Source organism: Schistocerca nitens, chromosome 5 (genome assembly GCF_023898315.1).
Source record: "Schistocerca nitens isolate TAMUIC-IGC-003100 chromosome 5, iqSchNite1.1, whole genome shotgun sequence".
Lineage (NCBI taxonomy): Eukaryota > Metazoa > Arthropoda > Insecta > Orthoptera > Acrididae > Schistocerca > Schistocerca nitens.
In genome coordinates, this window is record NC_064618.1 from 283098512 (window position 1) to 283122320 (window position 23809).

General features: G+C 40.6%; 1 protein-coding gene across 1 annotated transcript in view; it reads right to left on the reverse strand.

Moving 5' to 3' along the window:
• Nucleotides 1-1592: 1592 nt before the first annotated feature.
• Nucleotides 1593-23809, reverse strand: part of LOC126259822 (phosphatidylserine lipase ABHD16A) — a 172274-nt gene continuing 150057 nt past the window's right edge. Inside the window, exons 11-12 of the mRNA XM_049956864.1 lie at nt 2375-2520; nt 1593-1903 (exon numbers count right to left, since the gene is read on the reverse strand). Coding sequence (XP_049812821.1) covers nt 1793-1903; nt 2375-2520 — 257 coding nt within the window. The 3' untranslated portion in view covers nt 1593-1792. The remainder of the gene's footprint in view (nt 1904-2374; nt 2521-23809) is intronic.

Genomic DNA, 23809 nt, shown 5'->3' on the forward strand with positions numbered 1-23809 from the left:
TTCAGTATCAATAAAGAGATTCTCTCCGGACTGCAGCGTATCAAATTCAACTTATCTTAAAGACCATCTAATAGATTTAATTTTCTGATAAAATCACATGATTTTCCCCACACAAGGCTCCTAAAACCAGGGCATTATCATCATTATTGTTATCATTAAAGCTGTAGTTATGTTACGCCAACATTTCATTGATATCATAGCATTGTGTACAGCTGAGAGCTAGCAAATTATTGAAATGGGAGGCAATTGCTTCCTACCTAGGTTCCTATAGAGTTCAGTATGTACTTGGAATACTCTGCTTACACACCATTATACGACTATGCAATATCTTCTGATGTGAACACCTTTTAACACAGTAGCTGTAGCCAAAATGTATATGCAATCATGATTATAATTATCAAATACAATTTGAGGTCTTTTTTCAAAAGAATCAACTGAAATGACATTCAGCACAAAAATTATTTATAATAATACATTTACGAATATTTACTGACATGTGGCTCATGGCTACACATGAAAAATAAACAAAAAATATGAGCAAACAATAAAAACTTACAGCTGAATCACAGTTGAAATCATCTGGATGAACAATTTTTCCATTTACGCTGGATAAACACACACTGATAACACCAACAACTTGTCAAATCATAGACACACACAAACACATTTTGCATTCAGATACATGCTATTCACAACACATGCACTGACTAAGGAAATGCGGTTCCAAAATCAACCAAATACGAAATAATACCAGTGATCAGAAACACTGAATTTATCTGAACAATTAAGCTGCCAAAGTTATGAACTCAAGGAAAGAAAACTGTTTGCTCCTCATTTTAGAAATAATTTCAGTTTCTGAATTATAAGCTTGTCTTATATATGTGGAAATGCTACAAATACATTATGCAACTTTCTTGACAATAAATCAAATAAAAACCTAACAATAGTTTGCGATAGGAAGTACAAATTACTTAATTCATTTGCCTACAATACCCACTGAGTGGACAGAGTAACTGCCAAAAATAATGCATAGTGCACAAAATCTAGTACATTATCTTTCTGGTGGGTATGTTTTGTTTATTTCATTTCAGGAAATAATTGTTTATTTCATTTCAGGAAAAATTAAAATGAAGTCACAAAAATTCTGACATTGACGTCAAAGTAAAATATAAGTTAAAGATCTAATTTCTTGCGACACACATAGGTAAAAAATCCTACACTTAATCATTGGGGAAAAAAAAGCACCACAACAGACAGTCTGGAAAATCAGGACCAATGTGGTGCACAATAAATGTATGTTGTTCCTTTCATTTAAACTTAAAGGTTTCTATAGACCAAGAAAACATTATTTATTCAATTTCAAAAATTTACATTTTAAGTGAATTTCATAGTTTTCCGATACAAAACAATTACAGAAAATAAAAATAAAAGTGTCATGCATGATCCAGATTCAAAGCATATTTTGCAGTCAAATGAGTATTTAAAATGTTTGCAAATACCTAATACCACAAAAGGTCCACAGAGAGTTAAACACATGGAGCAACTGTATACACACTAAACACTTACAGAGAAGGGAAAAAAAATCATGAGTATTACCAGTTGTAAGCTCTATATAATGATGAGTCAATGAAAATAAATATACAAAGAAAAATGAAATGGAATGCATGGTACCATTCTGACTATATACATAGATACACAATAAAAGCACTACAATGTAAAATCTTATGCAGTATACATCCATAAACAGTGTATCACTTATTTTCTTAATCGTATCTCCATAATTACTTCTTCTTCATATTTTTACATAATCAGATTCCGGAGAGAGATCCCAAGGCATTCTGAATAAATTTGTAGGCAGCTGTGTGCAATGACTTGATCTGAAGTCTATCATGTACTTTGATGCCTGTCAATATTACAAAATACATTAATGCATACCAATACAAACATCAGAAACAATTAGGACATAAAAATAGATAATATGTATCAGTGGCATTCTTTAATTATTTCAGAACTGACACTTGGTTGTTTTCCATTATATTTCCTGATACTAACTCGATTGAAGACTTGTTATTGTTTGTCCCGTGTGAGGCACAATGGCAGGATCAGTTAGCAAGTACATGTGAATCACAGCAAAAATTTAGAGAAGCATAAGGTTCTCATTAATTCATTAATAACCACATTTACTCAGCTACGTAGAACAGAGACATTTATTCTCAAGGGGGCGGGGGGGGGGGGGGGGGGGGATGACGGAAAGGAAAAGCAGCTTGGTGAGAAAGGAAAGAGGGTGGGTGGGAGATGGGCAGGAGTGGGTGGGTGGGAGAGAGAGAGATAGAGAGAGAGAGAGAGAGTCCATGAAATTTGAACAAGTACTTACAAGAAACAATGTCATTTGTAATTTCAGATCCTTTGCAAAATCTTCACCAAGAAGCATTGGATATGAAGTAGAGCTCTCTGCTATGTAAGAAAGTAATACTGAAGTGCAGAGACTCTCATCGACGGCATGTTTGTTCCACAACTGAGCTACAAAAAATAAAGAAAAGCTTATTTTTAGTACACAGAAAAAGAAATTATACAGTGCTGGACATTTTCTCACACTGAGCAATTCACTATCAATGTTAAAAATACAATTTCAGTCATAAACCAATAAGTTTAGCCTTGCAGCTTACTATAACCTTGTACGTAATACAGGGATACGAACAGCAGCACCAAGCTGCCGGCACACTATGCTTCGAAATTACACCAATGGCATCTGCACGGGCCAGCCACAGCCACCAGACGCCAGCCATCTGCAGCAAGCCGCATGACTTGTGCTTACTGCACGGCATCTGCCACGCCGTCTACTAGACACCCCCCCCCCCCCCCTTTCAAAGCGCAGAGCTGCAGGCACTTTTTCTACATGTTCTCAACTGTTGTTCACTTTTATGCAGAAGAAGAATAAACTTTGGTTCGTTGTGGCCATACCGTTGTTTGTGTCTTACATTAGGACCCAGTTGTCAACAGGTGTGATGTTTACTTCATTTGCTTAGTCTCCTGGTTGTTCCTTTGGTTCTTCTTGCCTTGGAGGCAGTGCTCAAATCTCTCCTCGAGCAGTAGCAGGCTTTATGGCTACTATCATGAACTTGTCGGTGACATGGATTACACAGGCACCCATGCTGTTGGCTTACCACTGCCCTTTATCACTTACAACGATGCAGCTGAAGACCGGGAAGCCTATGAGAAGCAACTTCAGCAACACTTTCTTGTCTTTGGTATCACTGATGCAAACGTGTAATATTTGTTCCTTTCTCGGATTTCTCCTCAGATCTAACAGTCACGCCAGTTAGTCCTGCTCCAGGAAACTGCACCACTTCCATTCAAAGAAATGTGTAGGTTGTCAAATTATCACAAATGTCTGTGTCTGTGCATGTGTGTGTGTGTGTGTGTGTGTGTGTGTGTGTGTGTGTGTGTGTGTGTGTGTGTGTGGGCGCGTGCGAGAGACTGTATACCTGTCCTTTTTTCCCCCTAAGGTAAGTCTTTCCGCTCCCGGGATTGGAATGACTCCTTACCCTCTCCCTTAAAACCCAAATCCTTTCGTCTTTCCCTCTCCTTCCCTCTTTCCTGAAGAAGCAACCGTTGGTTGCGAAAGCTTGAATTTTGTGTGTATGTTTATGTTTGTTTGAGTGTCTAGTAACATGCCAGCACTTTCGTTTGGTATGTCACATCATCTTTGTTTTTAGACACATTTTTCCCACGTGGAATGTTTCCCTCTATTATATTCATATCACCATAAATACACGCATGTCATTGCAGCACATGTAGGATTCTATTGCAGTTATAAACAACCCCCCCCCCCCCCCAAGTTCTACAGGGCTTGAGTAATCAAAACTCAACAGTCTCAGTCACAAATGTCAGTTAGTTACCAATGCTCATCATGACTCATATGCCAATTCCATGGTCCGTGTTGCCATAATTCAGCTGGCTACTGACAAGGAGGTGTGTCAACATGCACTACACTGCAACTGTCCATCTTTGGCTGAGGTGTTAAATACTGCCCAATTTTTCGAGGCATCTCATCTCATGCTGCAGGTGATCAGAATGAAGTTGGGTGTCACATGGCTGCAATGGCTCCTGTTCCTGGATGTCAGGCATCAATTAGTTTGGGGAGGGGGGGACAACGTGGCAGCCATACAACTGCGACTTCCGTGCCACATTGGTCAGTGATGTGCCAAACAATAACAGCAAAAAATGCCACAGCAATGGCAGTGCTCCACACTCCCATCTTGCCCATACAGTTTCGTGCAACATGGCAGGATCACATGCCCTAAGCACAGGGTGAGTCGCAACAACTATAGGCAGATAGGACACTAAATGACAGGACATGGATGTTAATTGTCTCTCTCTAGTGCTTACGAATCATAACAAACTGTCCATCACTCACACTTTGATCAAGTGCTCAGACTACAAGTGGTTACAGACTTACGTGGATTTGGGCCCTCTGGCATTGCCTCCATTTACTTTGTTGTTTGGCGAGTTACAACAAGTGCACATTCCAATTTTGGGGCAATTAATGGGTCCCTCTATGTATAGGGCTGTGGTTCATTCCTTCAATTTTCTATTAGTATATTATGTTGACTGCAAATTAGTTTGGTTTGGATGCTTTCAATACTTTTGGTTTTTTCCTTTTCAGATACAATGCCGGATCCCTTACCAGCAGTTACATCCTGAGTTCTTGTCTCTCTTTTCAGATTGGTTAGGTACTGTCACTAATTTTGTGGCCCACATTACCCTGAAACCTACAACTGGCCATGTTTTCTCCATGTGTGCCGTATTTCAGTGGCCTTGTGTGATCACGTGAAAGCAGAACTGGGCAGGCTTACGCAGTTTGAGGTCATGTAGTCTATCACATTAAATGAGTGGTCTAACCCCCTCATGATTGTTAAAAAGCCAACTTGTCAGCTTCACCTCTGTCGTGACTTTAAAGTTCCAATTAAAGCTCAATCCATGCCTGACATCTACTCTTTGCCCCATCCAGACAAGTTATTGGCTAAACTCCAAGGGGCACAGTTTTTCCCCAAAACTGATTTATCTGAAACCTATTTGCATGCTCCATTGGATGAGGAGTCTAGAAGACTCCTTATGGTTAACACACCCTTCAGGCTGTACCAATATCGGTGCCTCCCGCTCAGTGTGGCTAATGCCTTGGCAATTTTTCAGCATTTTCTGGAACAATTGACAATGTTCCGGGATTCATCAACTATCTCAATGACATCATTGTGATGGACGCCTTCACAGAAGAGCATTTACATAACTTGTGCACCTTCATGTTCACAGTCTCACATACTGCAGGGCTGAAATGAAACTCGGCCAAGTCATACTTTTCTTTCAGCCCTCCATTATGTATTTGCAGTTTCTTGAGATGGTGTTAATCCTTTATGCCAAAGCCCTTACATCATCATGTCACCACAGTTATGGCTCTGCCTTGATCTACAAATGTCAAAGACCTCCATGCATATTTTGCTGAAACTGCTCACTATCACAAATTTATTCTGGGCACGTCCACATTGGCCCATTCCCTCCACAAGTTGCTCCACAAGAATGTTCCTTTCCAGTGGCTACCGGCCTGCAAGTGTGAGTTAGACTTTTGAAATCTAAATTACATTCTGCTCCTTTTTTGGCTACTTTCCAATCCAGGCCACCCCACCCGGTTTTGGCTACACACACCTTCCAGTATGGACTTGGGGCCATTCTCACACATCGACACGAGGTTGGTTCCAATAGCTTATGCAGCAAAAATGCTCAAAATCTAGCCAGCAGCGTTACTCCCAACTTGTAGATCCAAGTTCCATCTCATTACTGACCACAAGCCTTTGGCTTCATTCCTTGACAAAGCAGCACTTCTCCTCCAGTGTTGGGCCTTATTTCTGTCTCACTACAACTATGAAATACATTTTCGTCCTACTGTGCAACATGCCAGTTCTGTCTTAGGGTGGGATTTTATCCTACTTTTGATCAAGACGAACTCTATGAGACGCAAAAGTACAATGGCAGTGTTTTGTATTATGGGCTCCAAGATCGCAGCTGCTGTCACTGCTGGTCCAGTTTTCCATCAAGTTGTTCACCTCATTCAGCTTGACTTGCTGGACAGGCCTCTGGGTGGAAATTCTGATCCTTTGTGTAACTACTTTGCACTTCAGTGTTTGATAGTGGTGTTCTCTCAGCAACAGACAGGCTGTTAACTAGGCTGGATGTGCTTCAGATCCTACATCACTGGCATTGGGGGGACTCGCGTACCAAGCTATTGGTCCATTGGCACTTGTTTTGACCCAGCATTGATGGTGACATTTTACATCTTGTCACAGCCTGCTCTCAGTGTGCTACCCAATAGGCACCGACACTCTCTCCATGGTCCACACCACAGTGGCTGTGTGAATGCATCCAAGTTGATTTTGCTGGACCCTTCCTACCTTCTTACTGGTTATTTATTGTTGATGCTTTATCTTAATTTTCATACATTATCCGCTATCCTTTGTTATCGGCTGCAGATACGATTTGGACCCTCTCCAAATTTTACTCTTTTGAAGGATTACCTTATATGCTTGTGTCAGATAGCAGTCCGCCGTTTGTGTTTCCAACTTTCCCTAATTTCTGCACCCTTCAGGGTATTCTCCACATGCCTGCTCCTCCTAATCTAACAATGTAGCACAACAGCTCATCCGCACAATCAAGGTTCAAATGAAGAAGTACATCACAGACTCCTTCATGGATAATGCCTTGCACACTTCATGAGTTCTTACAGGTTTATGCAGGTGGGAGATTGGAGTCTGGCCAAGAAGCTCCACGATCACCAGCCTCACAACTACCTTCAGCTGCTCAAGCTGCCCCACCAATGCCAATTGAAGTGGCCCTTATTACACTTCATTCCTGGCACCCCATTCTGAGAACAAGGGTTCAGCCATCGACTCAAATGGACTTCTGCCACAATTCACAGCTGTTGATGGAAGGCAGCAGTTACATGGCCCTTGCCATGGTGTGAGGACGCAGTTGGTCATTGTGGCGCACTACTAGTAGGGAATGTAAGTAAGTATGTTGGCAGGTTCTCAGTTTCAAAAAAAGGCAACAATTTCTGGTAGGGCAATAAATGTGCCAATTGAAGATATAAGTTGCTGCTGTAATTTGTGCGCAAGAATGGCTACCACAGTTACAACTATACTCTGTATGCACAGTCTTAAAAATGCGGCTTCAGTATAGTATAATGGTAACACTACATTTAACATTCCGATATGAAACGCACATTTTTTATATTTAACTAGACATAATTACATTTATGGTCCTCAAACGGAAAAAAGATTAATTAAAGCAAAGTCAGTAAACAAGTCAAATTGAATAAATTGAGGGAAAATGTGACCTACCCACTGGCAAGCAGCCAGTAAATTCGTTCCAATTTCTTAATACTAGTGAGGCATAAACAATGATTGGGTATTTGCAGACCATTTCTGAAAAGAACATAACTATGTTTTCCACACATTACTTTCATGCTTGGAAATAGTTACATATTGAAACAGCAACCAGTCACATTATTTAAGATCGGTAAACTGCTACTACATGAACGTTTTACAGGTAGTGCCAACTCGCAAGTTAAATCTTCAAATGTACGCACATCGCGGTGATGCCTCTGTTAACAAAACATGGACGATGTGCATTTACAACTTTTCGCGGAATGATAAATAGTTCATTAAATTCCGGGCATGCAGCCGAGCAAATAAAATTTCTTCCACTGATATTTCGCCGCGCATCGTCCAGTCATCATCAGACTAAATAGCAAGGATTACGACAGGGTGCCAAGGGCGGCCTCACATTCTTCACCGCGACGGTAACCGCCTGCGAGTCACAGACTGGTCGGCGACAATGAGATAGGCCTACGCTTACACACGCGCCGCCCGTGGCGAGGGCAACAAGACATTCGATTCGCTTATCGACATGACACCATGACAAGTTCTCTTCAATTTAATTATCCCTAGAGCCAGATTCCATGCCTTGTTCAAATTAAAACCATTATCTCTATTTAATAAATTATTAGCTAATCTAATCTCTATGCCTTCCTTGAAGACAGAATCCCAAATGGAAGACGTGGATGTTCACATCACTGTAGTTCATGGAATGCCCTTTATCAATACAATGTTCGGCCACAGCTGACTTGTCTGGCTGTGATAAGCAAGTGTATCTTCGATGTTCCACACATATCTCATGAACGGTGAGTGTTGTTTGACCTATGTATGACTCCTCACAATTTTCGCATGGAATCTGATACACACCCGCCTTACGAAGCAATAAATCGACCTTTACAGAGACGAGTAAAGCTGCAATCTTCGTGGAAGGCCAGAAGATCACGTTAACACAGTGTTTCTAGAGAATACGGCCTATCTTCGAAAAAAGAGCACCTATACCGAAGATACATAGGCTTATCATAGCCAGACAAGTCAGCTGTGGCCGAACATTGTATTGATACAGGGCATTCCATGAAATACAATGATGTGAAGATTCTAACGTCTACCTCTTCCTTCTGGTATTCTGTCTTCAAGGAAGCTATATAAATTAGATTACCTAATAATTTATTAAACAGAGATAATGGTTTTAATTTGGACAAAGCATGGAATCCGGCTCTCGGGATAATTAAACTGCAGAGAAGTCGTCATGGTGTCATCGATAATCGTGCCTTCGACACAGGCGGTGCGCCGATCAGCGTCTATGACTCGCAGGCGCATATCGCCGCGGTGAAGGATATACGGCCGCGCTTGGCTCCTTATCGTTAGTCTTGCGACTTCATATGGTGATGGCCAAATATACGCGGCCGAAATATCACTGATAGAACCTTTAATTAAGCGGCATACCCGAAATACAAATGACTGTAAGACAGCATCATTCCACGGGAGGGTCGCCGCGATCCAAATCGATACGGCAACGAAAGTTAATAGAAGCCCTCGACGGTCGAAACTGCGCATGTACATATCATAACCGTGTCCCATTAAGTCAAACGTTGCGCTCGACGCCATATTGGACCAGAGTAAACGGGAAACGACAGCTGCTTATTACTACAGTGCGGCTCGAAATGGACTTCTCACAAAACGGAAGTAATCTGAACAACTACATGAAACTTTTACGAACGGAAGCGCTAATGATAAATCTTTAGTCAAAAATTTATCACGTCACTGCTGTTCACATGTGCTAGCTGTGACTGCCACTTTTTTTAGTTTCAGAGGACAATAAAGCTACTTTGTTTCTTCCTTGCAGCAATTTTATTTTATTTCTTAATTTTTTTCTGGGACTTTGACCTGATAAATCAACTTCACTTCCAATAGTAAACAACGGCTGTATGTGGCACTCTGCAGGCGTTTCAGTGTTTGTATCTGCGCTGGAATTTTCATTCGTGTTTTCAGCCTGAAAGTATGGTATTACTTTAAATGAAGACTGTATTGAAATTTAATTTATACAGTTGTTTGAAGTTCATTCTAACATTTTATGTAGTATGAATCATATTTCTAATAAATGACTATTGTTAATTGTCGCAAATAAACCTTTTGACAAGCTTTGTCCAAAATTACGAGATGTGCTTCAGCTTTTCGATTATGTTACCGCTGGTGTAGAGTTTTTCTTCATCATTTCTTTCATCATTAAATACAATAACGAATCGCGATCACTAATTTGAGAAACAAGCATCTACTTGGACGAACTGTTCACGACTTCTCAACAGGCCACTTGCACGTGTCGCCGTCAGGCAGCGCCTTATGCGCCAGCGCTCTCAATAAAATACTTTTATTTTCTCCACACTGCAGTGGCGTAAAAACCAATTTTCATAGGTTAGCTAAATTTAACACACAGCGACGTATCACCTGAAATGACCTAAACGTAAAGTAGCCAGCGACCGTATTTTCCACAGCAAGCCCTTCATATTTTATGCTGTACAGTACTTGGAAATTAAATATCACAGTAACTGTGACCAATTTCGAAAAACAAACAGGCACTTAATCATCTTGGTATGATATGAAACTAGAAGATACAAAGGATGTAATTTTTTTCCCATTTGTATCGTCAGAACCGAATGAGAGGTATAAACAGTGAAGGAAGTACAAATGCGAAATAACACGCTTTTAATTTTTTAAAGGAAGATAACCTCTGCTGAAAAACTAACTCCAGGAACTGATGTAACTTTGCTGTATGCTTTCTACTCTGTGGGTGAGCTACAACAATATTCGGCCACAATGAACAGCGATGAGCGGAAGTAGAAAGAGGTCCACATTTCCGGACGGCATGTTGCTTCGTAATGTTATCCTCGATGACAGCGCGAATTCCACGTCTCGGTGATTCTTTGCTGCCTTCACACCCTTTCACGTCGTAACGGTAGTTGCCTCACTGGCACCGACCGCAACAAGTCTTTGCCGAAGAACAAATCTCGTCCTCAGTTCAGGAGGGGGAGGGTAGCAAGAACGGATGCCGTTATTAGGTACGTCTATGCACTACTGTGCCGCACTTCACGGATGCAGACGAAGAATACAGCCGTGCCAACAAAATCTTCGTTCACCCGCATAAGAATGTCCTGGTATGCAATACGATGCTACGAAACACAATGATTTCGTTCAGTGTTTCGAAGCTCTCATTTACACTATCTGGCTGCTTTTAAAAACAGACGAATGAATCAAGGTGCACCGGAAAAGTTAGAACAACAGAAACCATGTACTACATTTACCTGAACGCAAATGACATCCACGGATAATCTCAATTCACCTACCATGAATAGTGTTCTTTAATTTTGCTGTAAATTGTGATAGAGAACACAAATTCGAATTTTGTTTTAGCGGTTTATTAACTTATTGGTCATGGTGCATCACGATATCTAACTGCATCCAATACTTTCAACACTGATCGTGAACGCCACAAAGGTCTCTTAGGGTATAGTTACGAATATTTGGTTAACATTTCTAATTTCAGGCCGAATTACGACCTTAAACAAATCTACGAAGCGATGATTCCAGTATTTACTATGCTCAAGCCACTACAATAAAATCGATAAATACACTTACATTGCCCTTGTCTTCCAAATATAACCTAAGATGGGCATTTATGATGCTCATGAGGGCCTATTTTCGATTAACCGAATAAAGAACGCTCGTCAGTTGAATGAGAAAGTCACACTGTTGGCACAAGGCATAAACATACAGGCCCACGACGTACCTATCAATATCCTCACTAAACATCCTGCGTTTTGTTGTAAACTTTCTCTATAAGAATTGACTTTATTCAACTTATCGCCGATTTTGTAAATAATAATACTGACTACAAAGCAGTACTGAAAAAGTTATTTCCTTTGAAATATTTTCATGTTTTCCACACGCATTTCCTTACGAGTTACAATGCTATATCCGTTAACTGTAGAATACGTTTACCGCAACGAAAATCCTGTAATGTGTCAACAGTCAATGGAAACGTGGGACGCATGTTCATGCAATGGCCGCGCTAAACATCAGTTTGAAAGATTTTCGATTAATGTCACTGTACAAGCATGAAATGTGATAACGGTGTATTGCATCACGTCACATCAGTGACATCCGTAAAAATGCTGGGAGTTTGCAGCGTGTAACTAGGTGGTAGATAAAAAAAATGCACATGTGGCCTATCAAGTCAGACCACCTGGACATCGTGGCTTAGCAAATCGTGTGTCAACCGACGTTGTGATTTTAATCCAATGACGAGATTTCTTGTTAACTAAAGAAGTGTGTCCACGCCAGAAATGCCTAAACGTCCTGCATATTGAGACAAGTCATTTTACAGCATTAACTGACACACCAGTGACACGACTGTAGTTTTCCCTTTTGTTAGGCAGTTCTCTTAAATATCAGTGAGGAAGAAAACTGCAACCAACCACACTTCTTGAATGAATAATAGGTAACACGGATGTATCCCCATAACTAGTTTCGAGTCTAGGCCCATCGTCAGACGGCAACGAGCACCTCTTGTAAAAATTTCCAATGTTTGTCTTCAGGAAATACTGACATTTCTGCGGTTTACGAGTTTTCTGGGCCATCGGGGATACAGTTTCTCTCTATCTTTTCTAACGCAAACACGGTTTTCACAGACATTGTTAATTATGATACCGCCCGCAATAACTTTTAACTGAAGTCAGTAGGCGTGTGTCTTCAGCATTACCGAACTATTTGAGATCGTAGCTTGTGCTGGGCGGTAAACGGAAATGATTGCCAATTATCTATGAACTTTCATTTGGAGTATTGCCTAGAAAATCAATTAGCACTCTACACAGAGACTTCACCTAGAAAATGCATACCTGATTTATTGCGAAGACATTCGGAGAGCCATGTAATTTAGCGCACTGAAGCTACTGTGGTGACTACGAACAAAATCGTTTCACTTACGGTCCATGCAAATGATCAAACTTGGTTGTCAAATATACGGTTTCTTTTCCATGAGTTTGTCGAACAAGAGGGCAGACGTATAACGTATTTTGTCAAATTTAGCCTCACATTCGAAGCAGCTGTCATACTGTGCGAATTGTGTCGCTAAGTGTTTCGACACTAGTTTGAATGGCTACCCACGTAAACAAAGTATTACTTGCAGTGACATCAGCATTGTGTACAAAGAAGTAAAAGAAAACAAGACGTTGGACCACGGAGTGGTTGAAACTCAGAGATACATAAACATCTAATGAAAATTCATTACAATACTACTACGTGGGAACATATGCAGTAAGTGAACCGTGGAAGACCCGGATAGCTTAGATTCTTTTATTTTAATTTACTGCACACCTGCTTGTACGTTGTGCGTAAAATATTGATTTTCTTATTAATATCCCGCGTAATATACGGATGGTAAACGCAACACCACTACCATTCTGGTAACTGCCAGTGCTCTCTTGTTTTTATACTTCTTGGATCGTAGTTTTCACAACTGTGGTAACCTACAATACCGTGAGAAAACTCTTTCTCGTTAAAAATACGCGGTGAAACAGACAACGTCCGCCAGCTTGTCAAATATGACATCATTCAAAATTTCTCACAAACACATCAAACGAAGCCGCACACCCTAAATACCTGACAAACTAGTAAAGTCTGACAAGTTGTTTAATTGTTAACAAGAGCCTTTAAAATCGTGCACGAAGTCTGCTTCCTACAAATTGGAAGCGTCACGTGCGGAACCGAAGCTGATCGTATCCGCTTTTGAACAGCATTTCATGTTAGCAGTTCATCTAAAAGTTCAATACTATCTATTTGCAATTCATAACGTATGGACCACATAACTCAGTGACTAAGTTTAAGACTACAAAAGTTTGAGGTTCGTTCTGTGGCCAGTCCTTCGAGATTTTTTTCCTTTTTTTCACTTACTGGTTCTTTAATCATTGGCTACTTTGTATACTAAAAGGAAAACTTTCAATTACAACGTAGTTAAGGATTCACGTTAAAAATGATAAAAATTACAATCCTGTGATATCTGCTTGTGTCACTTCACAGGTTGCAGGAGGGCGGCCATAACTTCCCCGGCACGACCACGCCCAATCACATTAGATCGATACTACCTTCGGGCTGAGGACAATTTTATTTTTGTGATGACGCAGTTAATAGTCTACATCCTCGAAAACGCACGCTTAGAAGTGAAGGAAACTATTCGGAAGAATGGGTTACTATTAACAATTCTGAACGCTATATAACGAATGTCCTGCTTGGAAAAAAATAAGCAAAATTTGTTAAAATGTGTAACAATGCACAGTGCAGATATCGTACGCAGCAGTATCAGGACATGATTTTGAATGATGTAATTTCTCACAGTGAAGAATTTGCAAAAACAACTTTCCAGATGCACATTTAAGACTAGATGCGCATTACTACATAGTAATCATGCATTAAACAAACTTAGCCATTATGAAACTACGCATACCATCAAATTTCCATAATTTTATATGGCGGACTATCATCAAATACATGCGACAGCATTTTTTTTTATACACTGATCGTATCTCCATCCATCTTCGAATTCTGGGAATGGTCTTACAGGAGGGCGATGTATGTACGTCGTCATGAGATCATCAAAAATCTCTGGAAATGCTTAAGGATACCGATAACGAAAATTTTTAGACTACAGTTCATAACTGGAACATTTACGACTATAAATCTGAGAAAGCTGCCACTGAATTTTCATATCTCATAAAATGCTGGAGGATAAAATAATTGAAAATGCTGATACTGCATTTCATAAGCAGAAATATGACTATAAATCTGAGAAAAAGAGATCAACTGAAACAAGTTCTTATTTCCATCTTTCATAACTAATATATCACAAAGCACTATACTGCCCATATAAAGAAAACAAACTTGTGGATTGCTGTCGCACACATATTACGAATTAAGGAACATTAATATTCTTTTTGCGAGGGATTATATTAAAAATTTCTTTCAGTAGTCTCTTCATTGGTGGTAGGATAATTTAATCCCGTCGATGTAGAAGTCGTAAAAACGTTTCTAAAATATAAATGTTAATGATTATAACTATGATATTAACATTAATTAACGTTTAACAAGACTTTACCAGATGGAGCAGCTGAGGTGCTTTCGCAAGTCTGAAAGCATCATACCCCAATACGGCGGAAGACCAAGTTGCTGATAGAGAAGACACGGCAATGAGACTGTAACACATCTCGGTCGTTGTAGGTTGGTCGTTGGCGCCTGCGCATTTCCCCTTGGCGATATTGAGCGAACCGAGCCTGCACGAACCCCTCCGATACTCTTTAGTGATATTGAACGGACTGGAACTGACAGCGAAGTAAAGCGGAAATACTGGGCAATATTCAATTGCTTTGTTTCTTCGCTAATAAGTCTTGCTAACATCAATGTTAACGCATACTGTGTGTGTGTGTGGGGGGGGGGGGGGAGGGAGGGAGGGAGGGGGAGAGAGAGAGAGAGAGAGAGAGAGAGAGAGAGAGAGAGAGAGCGCTAATTCCCAAATAATTCATTACGTGTCACTTTGTTCATCCCTAAGTATCCAAAACTAAGGGCATGTCATGTAGAATCTACAGAAAAAAATCGCATCTACATGAATAACACGGTTTAGTGATGCGAAGAGTGAAGATAAGGCTGGCAGTTCCCAGATACCATATTCAAAAACTATTTTCTTATGGTGGTAGACGCTTTTTCTGTTTGGCTAATCCATTAATATCAACAATCATGGTTTTCTTAATTTCGAACTGACACCAAATAGCGGTGGTGGAGCCGAGGTTTTAAAAATATCCACAACAATAAAATACCTGTCGTGCAGCTTCGCCGCATGCTGCAAGGCTTTCGGTTTGACACTGCTATGGAAGATTCGCGTTACTTTACTCTGCTTATTTATACACAGAACTTCCCAGCTAGAAATAAAGACGATAGTCATAAATTCTCACCAACTATAAATGAATTTTCGTTGTTGATAAACCACCTAAAACAATGGCAGTGTATTTCCGATTACCTATTGAATGAAACACACTCTACAACACTGATTAAAAAAAAAGTAAAGTCCCAAAAACGGCAACAGAAACGTGATCAGAAATACCATTAGATTTTCGATAAGGAACGCCAGTGCTTCAGGGACCAACCTAAAGGCTTTATGGCAAACGTGCTGCGTGACTGCACGACGGACATAACTATACTAACAGAATAGCCTGACGTAAGGCTGAGGGATTAGTCGAGGAACAGTTCACTGAAATCGCAGTTAGTAACAATAACTTACACGTAACACAAAAAATATATAAACGTACTATATTGACTAAATCAGTCCGGATTTCGCGATATGTTCATACAACAACTACGACCAGCTTATGAACAGTAGCCTTATTACACCAAAGGTAAAAACATATATATGAAGACAGTAACTGTTCTTGAAAGAACAGATACTGTTGATGACCGTGCAGCTTTTCCATGGAATAAATTATGCGTGCGCGAGTAATGAGTGGATGGGCAAATGTTTATAAGGTACTTTACATATGTAGAATTGTGGACAGTTGGGAATGTGAGTCTCACGGGAAGCGTGCAAGGGATAAGTCCCTGCAGTCACGCAATTCATCTGTGTCCTCGGTGGCTCAGATGGATTGAGCGTCTGCCATGTAAGCAGGAGATCCCGGGTTTGAGTCCCGGTCGGGGCACACATTTTCAGCTGCCCACATCGAGGTATATCAACAACACCTGTCGGCAGCTGAGGGTTTCAGTTAGTCATCATTTATTAAAGGTAAAAACTTCTCATTTAGCGGCACGTTCGTGGAACTCTGAAGACTGGATGCATTAAACTGTGATACAAAAGTAATTCTAGTGGGGATACTTGCGGGAAACTTTCCCTAAGAGTTAAAAGTAGTGTACAACTCCTCACCATCTCTTAAGTCGTAGATTTATCATCGAACAAATGGCGTATTACAGCTTTTCTTCAGAATTTTTGTTTCTACTCATTTTCTGAACGGTGCTTGGCATAAACGGTACGCGGACATACCGGTACTGAGGTACAGCAAACTCTCGATTGTCCGCGACCGGATTTTCTGCTCTGCTGATTATCGGTGGCCTATTTCTCTAATTTCTTTTTGCTGCTGAAAATTTTTCTTTAACTGGGGAGTGGTCGCCAGTGAGCGAAAATCACAATCTCACGTTAGAATACGTGTGTAGTAAACAATATGCTGCACGAGCATTGAAAGAGCTGGACTAAAGTACCGCATTCTCACGTGGACTATGATGATTAAAGTAGAATTTAATATAACCGGTAGTTAAGAGTTATGACACTGTAATGTTTGTTTTTAAATAATCCTAATACGTTACTGTGTACTTCAACTGCGGACTATCCGTGGTTTTCAAGTCCTCAGTTACCCCGGATAATCGAGTTTACTGTATGCTCAAAGAGTGAGAGACCAAACCTAATATAGCACGAATCATCACGCTAACTATGTAGTGAAAGCCTACTTACAAAGTTTGAAGAACCAGCATTGAGTCAGGAATATATAAAAAACACTCCAGCCTCTGTGGATGCTCCTGTAGGGGCCGCGACATCAGGACAAGACTATTTATAGCATGTGCTACGATGTTAACTACAACAAGCTCCACATTATTAGAGTTAATGCAGAATCGAGACTACACCGATAATTCAACATTTCTTACTGAAAACTGCCATTTACTTACAAAACATGCTAGATGTCACACAAAAAACCACTGCATTCCACATCCTTTAATCGCCGGAAAATGGTAATGTATTTACAAAATTGCAGTTCAAAAACACTGTACGACTTTCGACAACTATTCTTCGAATTTTTATATGTTTCTATTTTTGATTAATTTTTTTTCATGACGACGGTCATCATTTACGTCGTACATACTCAAAAAAAGATCAACGCATTTCGGTGCCTCGATGTGTGTGATGCGGGGGTTCCTCGACTGCCTTTGTCTTCGCTTCCTTTCTCTACCCAACACACTTTTGGTCACTATATCCACGTCGCTTAGCTGCTCAAACCCATGTTAAAAGGAATCACTATTTAAATACTCCTGGAAGTTTCTGTCGTCCACGTCTTCACAACCAGACATCTGTACTATAAATTAAACAGTAGACAACAAACTAAAACTGATCGAGATACGAACTGAAGCTGCTGCGAGACTGGACAACATTCACCGACTGCTGGACATAAACATATAAACGAGCGGAGTGTGCGCTGACATAATACTTCCTGGCAGATTAAAACTGTGTGCTGGACCGAGACTCGAATTCAGGAGCCGAGTTCGAGTATCGGTCCGCCACACAGTTATAATGTGCCAGGAAGTTTCAGATCTAGCCGATATTTAACAGTCGAGCCACTATATACTTGGGTTCAGCGCGGCGTGCTGTCTAAGAGGAGGAGCGGGGGAGGGGGCCGCTGCCTGCATTTGGAAGTCGCAGGCGCCCGAACACATTCAACAGACCAACACGGACCAAATTATGAAGCAGGTTCCTGGCGTTGCGTCGCTCTCTCTGCAACAAAGCCCTGCGAGCTGAATGCTTGCTGGGACATCAATCAGCGAGACCAGTCAAGGGTACAGAAGAGAAGAGGCGTGAAATCTAGGCTCGGATGTGGGGGAGTAGGTCAGCTAGGGAGAGACGCAGACAGCTGAGTCAGCGGCCGGTCGGTATAAGGTGGGCGGAAGACGGCGCCGCCGCCAGTACTCGCTCAGCATGGTGGCCGCTCCCGCCTCGCCGCCAACTTCCGCGGCACTCCTCTGCCTCGTTCTGACCGGTGCTCTGTCCGCACCATACAGTAAGTATTTACTGCCATCCGGTGAATGTGCGGGTCGCTGATAACCCTTCACGACTGTTTGGGTTTACACTATCTTTTGTTTGCAGCTAGGTTATTTTCTTTGCACGATACTTGGACAACTTCTGTGGTTGTCATACTCACGTGATCGCTGTTTGGACACCAGTTTAACCGTGAACTGGACATGCCGCACGCTGCCCTAGCGATCATTTCTTGCTGCTGTCTAAAGACAAACCAAAAGGCTATACCGAAACGTAAAAAGTGTTGTAGGCACGGAAAATGTCATACGGCAATACCTCTTTACACCTGTCCAATTCAGAGTTTGGATTGGACTTCAAACAGCGAAAAGCTGAAGAACACAAACTGGGAAGTTGTCGAAATTTCGAGCAAAGAAAAGGACAATAATGGACACCCAAAAACTTTTAAGCTATCCATCTCGCTGAGAACGCCTGACAGTTCCCGTGTCGCTTACTCCGCTCGAAGAACACCAGAATCAGCCAGTTGCTTCGTGAAGTCATTTAAGACTCTCACTGGTCAACAAGGAAAACCTTTTTCTAAACATGAGGTCACGGCAAATTAAGTAGATTCTTCGTTTTGTTTTTTGTTTAAAAATTATTTGGTTTTTGTTTGATAATACAGTCGCAGAGAAACTTATGCCCTGAGTACATTAGCTGACGAAATACAGGGTGAAGGTAAACTCCACCAAGAAAATACCAGAGGTTGTTCACAAACATTTCATGAGTACTACGGCGTGCTGAAAAGTAATGCCTCCTAAAAGCTTCCGTCTTGCTTATCCATACATCATCTAGGGATCAACATGCAGGAAAATTTCGGCATTTCAGATGATACTCCATGTTTTGTATTTCTCCACAATCGCACTTATTGTCATCAGGTTCTAAAACGGCCCATTTTTTCGGATTCATTTTTACGGGGGCTCCACCAGTTCTGATACGGTTTAGCATTTTCCATAACTTGTAGTTTAATTCATCACCACTTGGTGAAAGTTCTAAAATAGGGGAGCCAACCCCTGAGAAACCGCTTCTTTATTTTAGTCTTTTTAATCCATAAGGGTTAACCATATGGCGCTCGGTCAATGTCTCTTTCTGCTTGATTATGAGAAAACTCCTGAAACATTAAATAAAACACACGTTATTAACAGTCTATATCTTTATTCTTCATACCTACACATTTATATCTTCACACAGTCGCCCTGGCGATGAACACATTTCTCCCAATGAGAGCCCAGTTCGTCGATACCATCACTGTAGATATTTGACTTTGTTGACATAGCCACAACCTCACCTATATCTGATCCGTTTCATCACTATCAAATATGGACGACGATCGATGACAGTGAACCCAAGGCATCTGATGCAGCGCTTATGTGTGGTCTGGCATTGTCGTGCTGAAGAAGATGGAGTTCCATGTGGGGGCAAACTCATCAAATTACTAACTTACAGTACACTGTTTCTCACGCATCAACATAGTTACGTTGCACACCACTATGTTACACGCTACAAATTGGAGCCTTCTAGTGGCAGAGAGTTGCAATTTGCGACAGCGAAAAGGGGAAAGTCAACATGTATGTGCATGACATCTAATACCTCAACCGAAACTGATAATAGAATAAAAAATATGGAGGCATTACTTTTAAGCACGCCCTCGTATTTTGATTAAGGGTATTAACAGTTTGCTGTAAGGGGTCCACGGTCTATAATGGCTTGTTGCATAGTAATTGCATTATCTTTGATTTCTTACTCTAATCTGTCTTTTTATGTGTATTGCACTAAAAAAAACTGCAAAACACTGCCAATAATACCGACTGTACGGGTCGTATATCTTATTTGGAAACAAATTTTGCCTAGTCACTTAACGGCCCTTGCTGTCGGCAACAGTAATGCTCACATGGGGACATGATTCTGACTGGGGAGAAATCACGTATGGAGGTTCCTCAAGCCTCAATCTTATGTCCACTACTGTTCCTCATATACTTAAACAATCTTCCATCTAATATATAACAAGCAAATTTAGTTCTTTTTGCAGATAAATTAGTACTGTAATCAATCCAAGCATACATACTAAACGGTAAACATAGTACTTAACAGTATCATCAACTGGTTTTCTGCAAATGGTCTCACCCGCAATTTTAAAAATACACAACATATTCAGTTATGCAAATCTAGAGGTACTGCACCAATAAGTGTAGCACATGGCGAGGAAACAATAAATAGGGTCGAACTTCAAAATTCTTAGGTGTCCATATTAATGCGGATTTAAGTTGGAGCAAGGGTATTTTGGAACTCCTACAAAAATTTAGTTCAGCAACATTTGCACTTCGAATCGTTGCAAATATTAGGGAAAGACAAATCAGTAAGTTAACATATTTTGCATATTATCATTCGACAACGTCTCACGGAATAATGTTCTGGGGTAACTCATGTTTAACAAAGAAAGTCTTAATTGCACAAAAACGTACAGTAAGACGAATATGTGGTGCTCACCTACAATCATCTTGCAGATATCTGTTTAACGAGGGTGGCATTCTGACTACTGCTTCACAGTACATTCAGTCTCTCATTAACTCCGTAGTAAACAATCCACTGCAGTTCAGAGGGAACAATGATGGACATACGAGGTGCGTTTGAAAAGTGCGTGCAAAAATAAAAACTACTTACGTGTTTGGTGTAAACCTTTTTTATTTTTCGACATAGTTTCCTTTTAGACCTACACACTTCGTCCAACGCTGTTCTAATTTGTTGATCCCTTTCGAATAATAGGAATTGTCCAAGTCTTCAAAATAACTATTAGTTGTTGCAATCACCTCCTTGTTTGAATAAAATCTTTGTCCCAGCCATTTCTTCAAACTGGGGAACAAATAGTAGTCCAAGGGAGTCAAGTGGGGATGTGAAACGAGTTGGAATCCTATTTCCATTAATTTTGCGACCACAACTGCTGAGATGTGTGCTGGCGCATTGTCGTGATGGAAAAGGACTTCTTTGCGGTCCAATCGCCGGGGTTTTTCTTGCAGCTCGGTTTTCAAAAAGTCCAATAACGATGAATAATATGCACCTGTAATAGTTTTACCCTTTTCCATATAGTCGATGAGAATTATCCCTTGCGAATCCCAAAAGACAGTCACCACAACCTTTCCGGACGAAGGAATGGTCTTCGCTTTTTTTCGATGCAGATTTTCCCTTGGTAGCCCATTGTTAGGATTTTGATTGGTCTCAGGAGTATAGTAATGTATCCATGTTTCATCCACAGTGACGAAATGATGCTTAAAGTCCTGCGGATTCTTCCTAAACAGCTGCAAACCATCCTTGCAACACTTCACACGATTCCGTTTTTGGTCAAGCGTGAGCAATGCACTAGCAATCTGACGCACATTAACTCATCTGTCATCCATGACCATATCATGGATTTTATCGATGATCTGAGTCATGACCTCCACAGGGCGTCCAGAACGTTCAGCATCACTTGTGCCCATATGACCACTCCGAAAATTTTGAAACCACTTATAAACTGTACTGAAACTTCCTGGCAGATTAAAACTGTGTGCCCGACCGAGACTCGAACTCGGGACCTTTGCCTTTCGCAGGCAAGTGCTCTACCAACTGAGCTACCCAAGCACGACCTACGCCCAGTCCTCACAGCTTTACTTCCGCCATTATCTCGTCTCCTACCTTCCAAACTTTACAGAAGCTCTCCTGCGAACCTTGCAGAACTAGCACTCCTGAAAGAAAGGATACTGCGGAGACATGGCTTAGCCACAGCCTGGGGGATGTTTCCAGAATGAGATTTTCACTCTGCAGCGGAGTGTGCGCAGATATGAAACTTCCTGGCAGAATATAACTGTGTGCCCGACCGAGACTCGAAATCGGGACCTTTGGCTTTATTTGGAAAGTGAAAAGGTGAAAGATGAATCATACAAGGCTTTCCAGTAGCCAAAAATTTGACACAGGAAAATTTCGGCAATGGAAATATCAAATGGAAATTATCTTTTAAAGCGATGAAATTGCTAGATGATGTTGACAGAAGTAAAGTAAGACCAGTTGAAGGTACAGATACACAGAACTTGTGGCGTAAGCTTAATATAAAAGCAATGCTTTTTATTTCATCTGGTATGAAATGTGACCAGCTTCAAAGTGTCATGTCATGTGCTACAGTAAATGATATGTGGAATTGGCTTAAGATAAATTGTGAGCAGTGATCTGCATATAAATAACTTAGTGTTGAAACAACAGTTCATCAGTTATAAAATGCGATAATACTGCACAACATATTAGTCAAGTTGAAGCATTAGCACAGTCTCTTGCAGATCTTAGTGATCCAGTGTTTTGCAGACTTTCGAAACTTTAACAGGAAGGTTACTGAAAGAAGAGCTGCATCTGTCACATACTGAATAAATGGCATCTGCATTCGCTGCTGTTAGTGGTATTCACAGAAGGAATAAAAGTAAGGATCAGTGTTTGCAAAACAATTTAAGCAAAAGTTCTGTATACAAGAGGAATGTTGATTGTTATTACTGTCATAAAATAGGTCATTATAGAGCTGAATGCAAGAAAAGACTGATGAAACTGTCAAGAGAAAATCAAGACCCTAAACATTGAGTTCCAAGTGCAGAAATCAGGAACATTTTGGCTTTTAACTGTGATAATGTCTGGCTTCTGGACAACGGTACATCAAAACACATGAGTTCACATAAGGCATGGTTTTTAAAGTTTAAACCACTAGTTAAGTTCAAAGCTCCTGTTCAGATAGGAGATAATCCAGTTGTTTACGCCGAAGGTACTGGACAATAATAAGATTGAGGTATTTAGTGAGAGACTAATGACAAGTGTTGTAGAAGCGGAAAATCAACGTTACAGAATGTTGTTTTGTAGGACAATGTGGAACAAGCAAATTGGGCATCATCTGACTTAACTCTGTTACAGCACAACAGGTTGGGACATGTAAATTATGAAAATTTGAAGAAAGTGGCCGACAGTGGTTTGACTCCAGAAATAAAATCAAATACTTCAACTGCATAGGAAGGAGTTTCGTTAAAGTTTTCAGATTGTGTCTGTGCTCCAGGAGAATTCATTCATGCTGATATGTGTGCAAACACACAACATGATTAGGTGGAGCTACCTATTTTGTTGTAGTTGACGATGACTACACTTCATATAAGTTTGCATATTTTTTCGAGAACAGAAGTGATATCACTTCTGTGTTCTTAGTATCAACAGTTGATGGAAGGGCAGACAAGGACTAAGCTTCAAGTTACTAGGACTGACAATGGGACGGAGTTTGTTAGTGACCAACTTCACAATCACCTCAAGAAGAATGGTATCATCCATGAAACCAGTTCACCATATACACCGGAGCAGAATGGTAAAGCTGAACATGAAATCAGACCTACAGTGGAAAGTGGCTCACACAATGCTTATCGATTCTGGTATTCAAGACACACTTTGGGCAGAAGCTGTCAATGTGGCAGTCTATCGCTGTCTGTATAAGCCTAATTGTGATTAGATGCCTTATGAGAAATTGTTAAGGAAG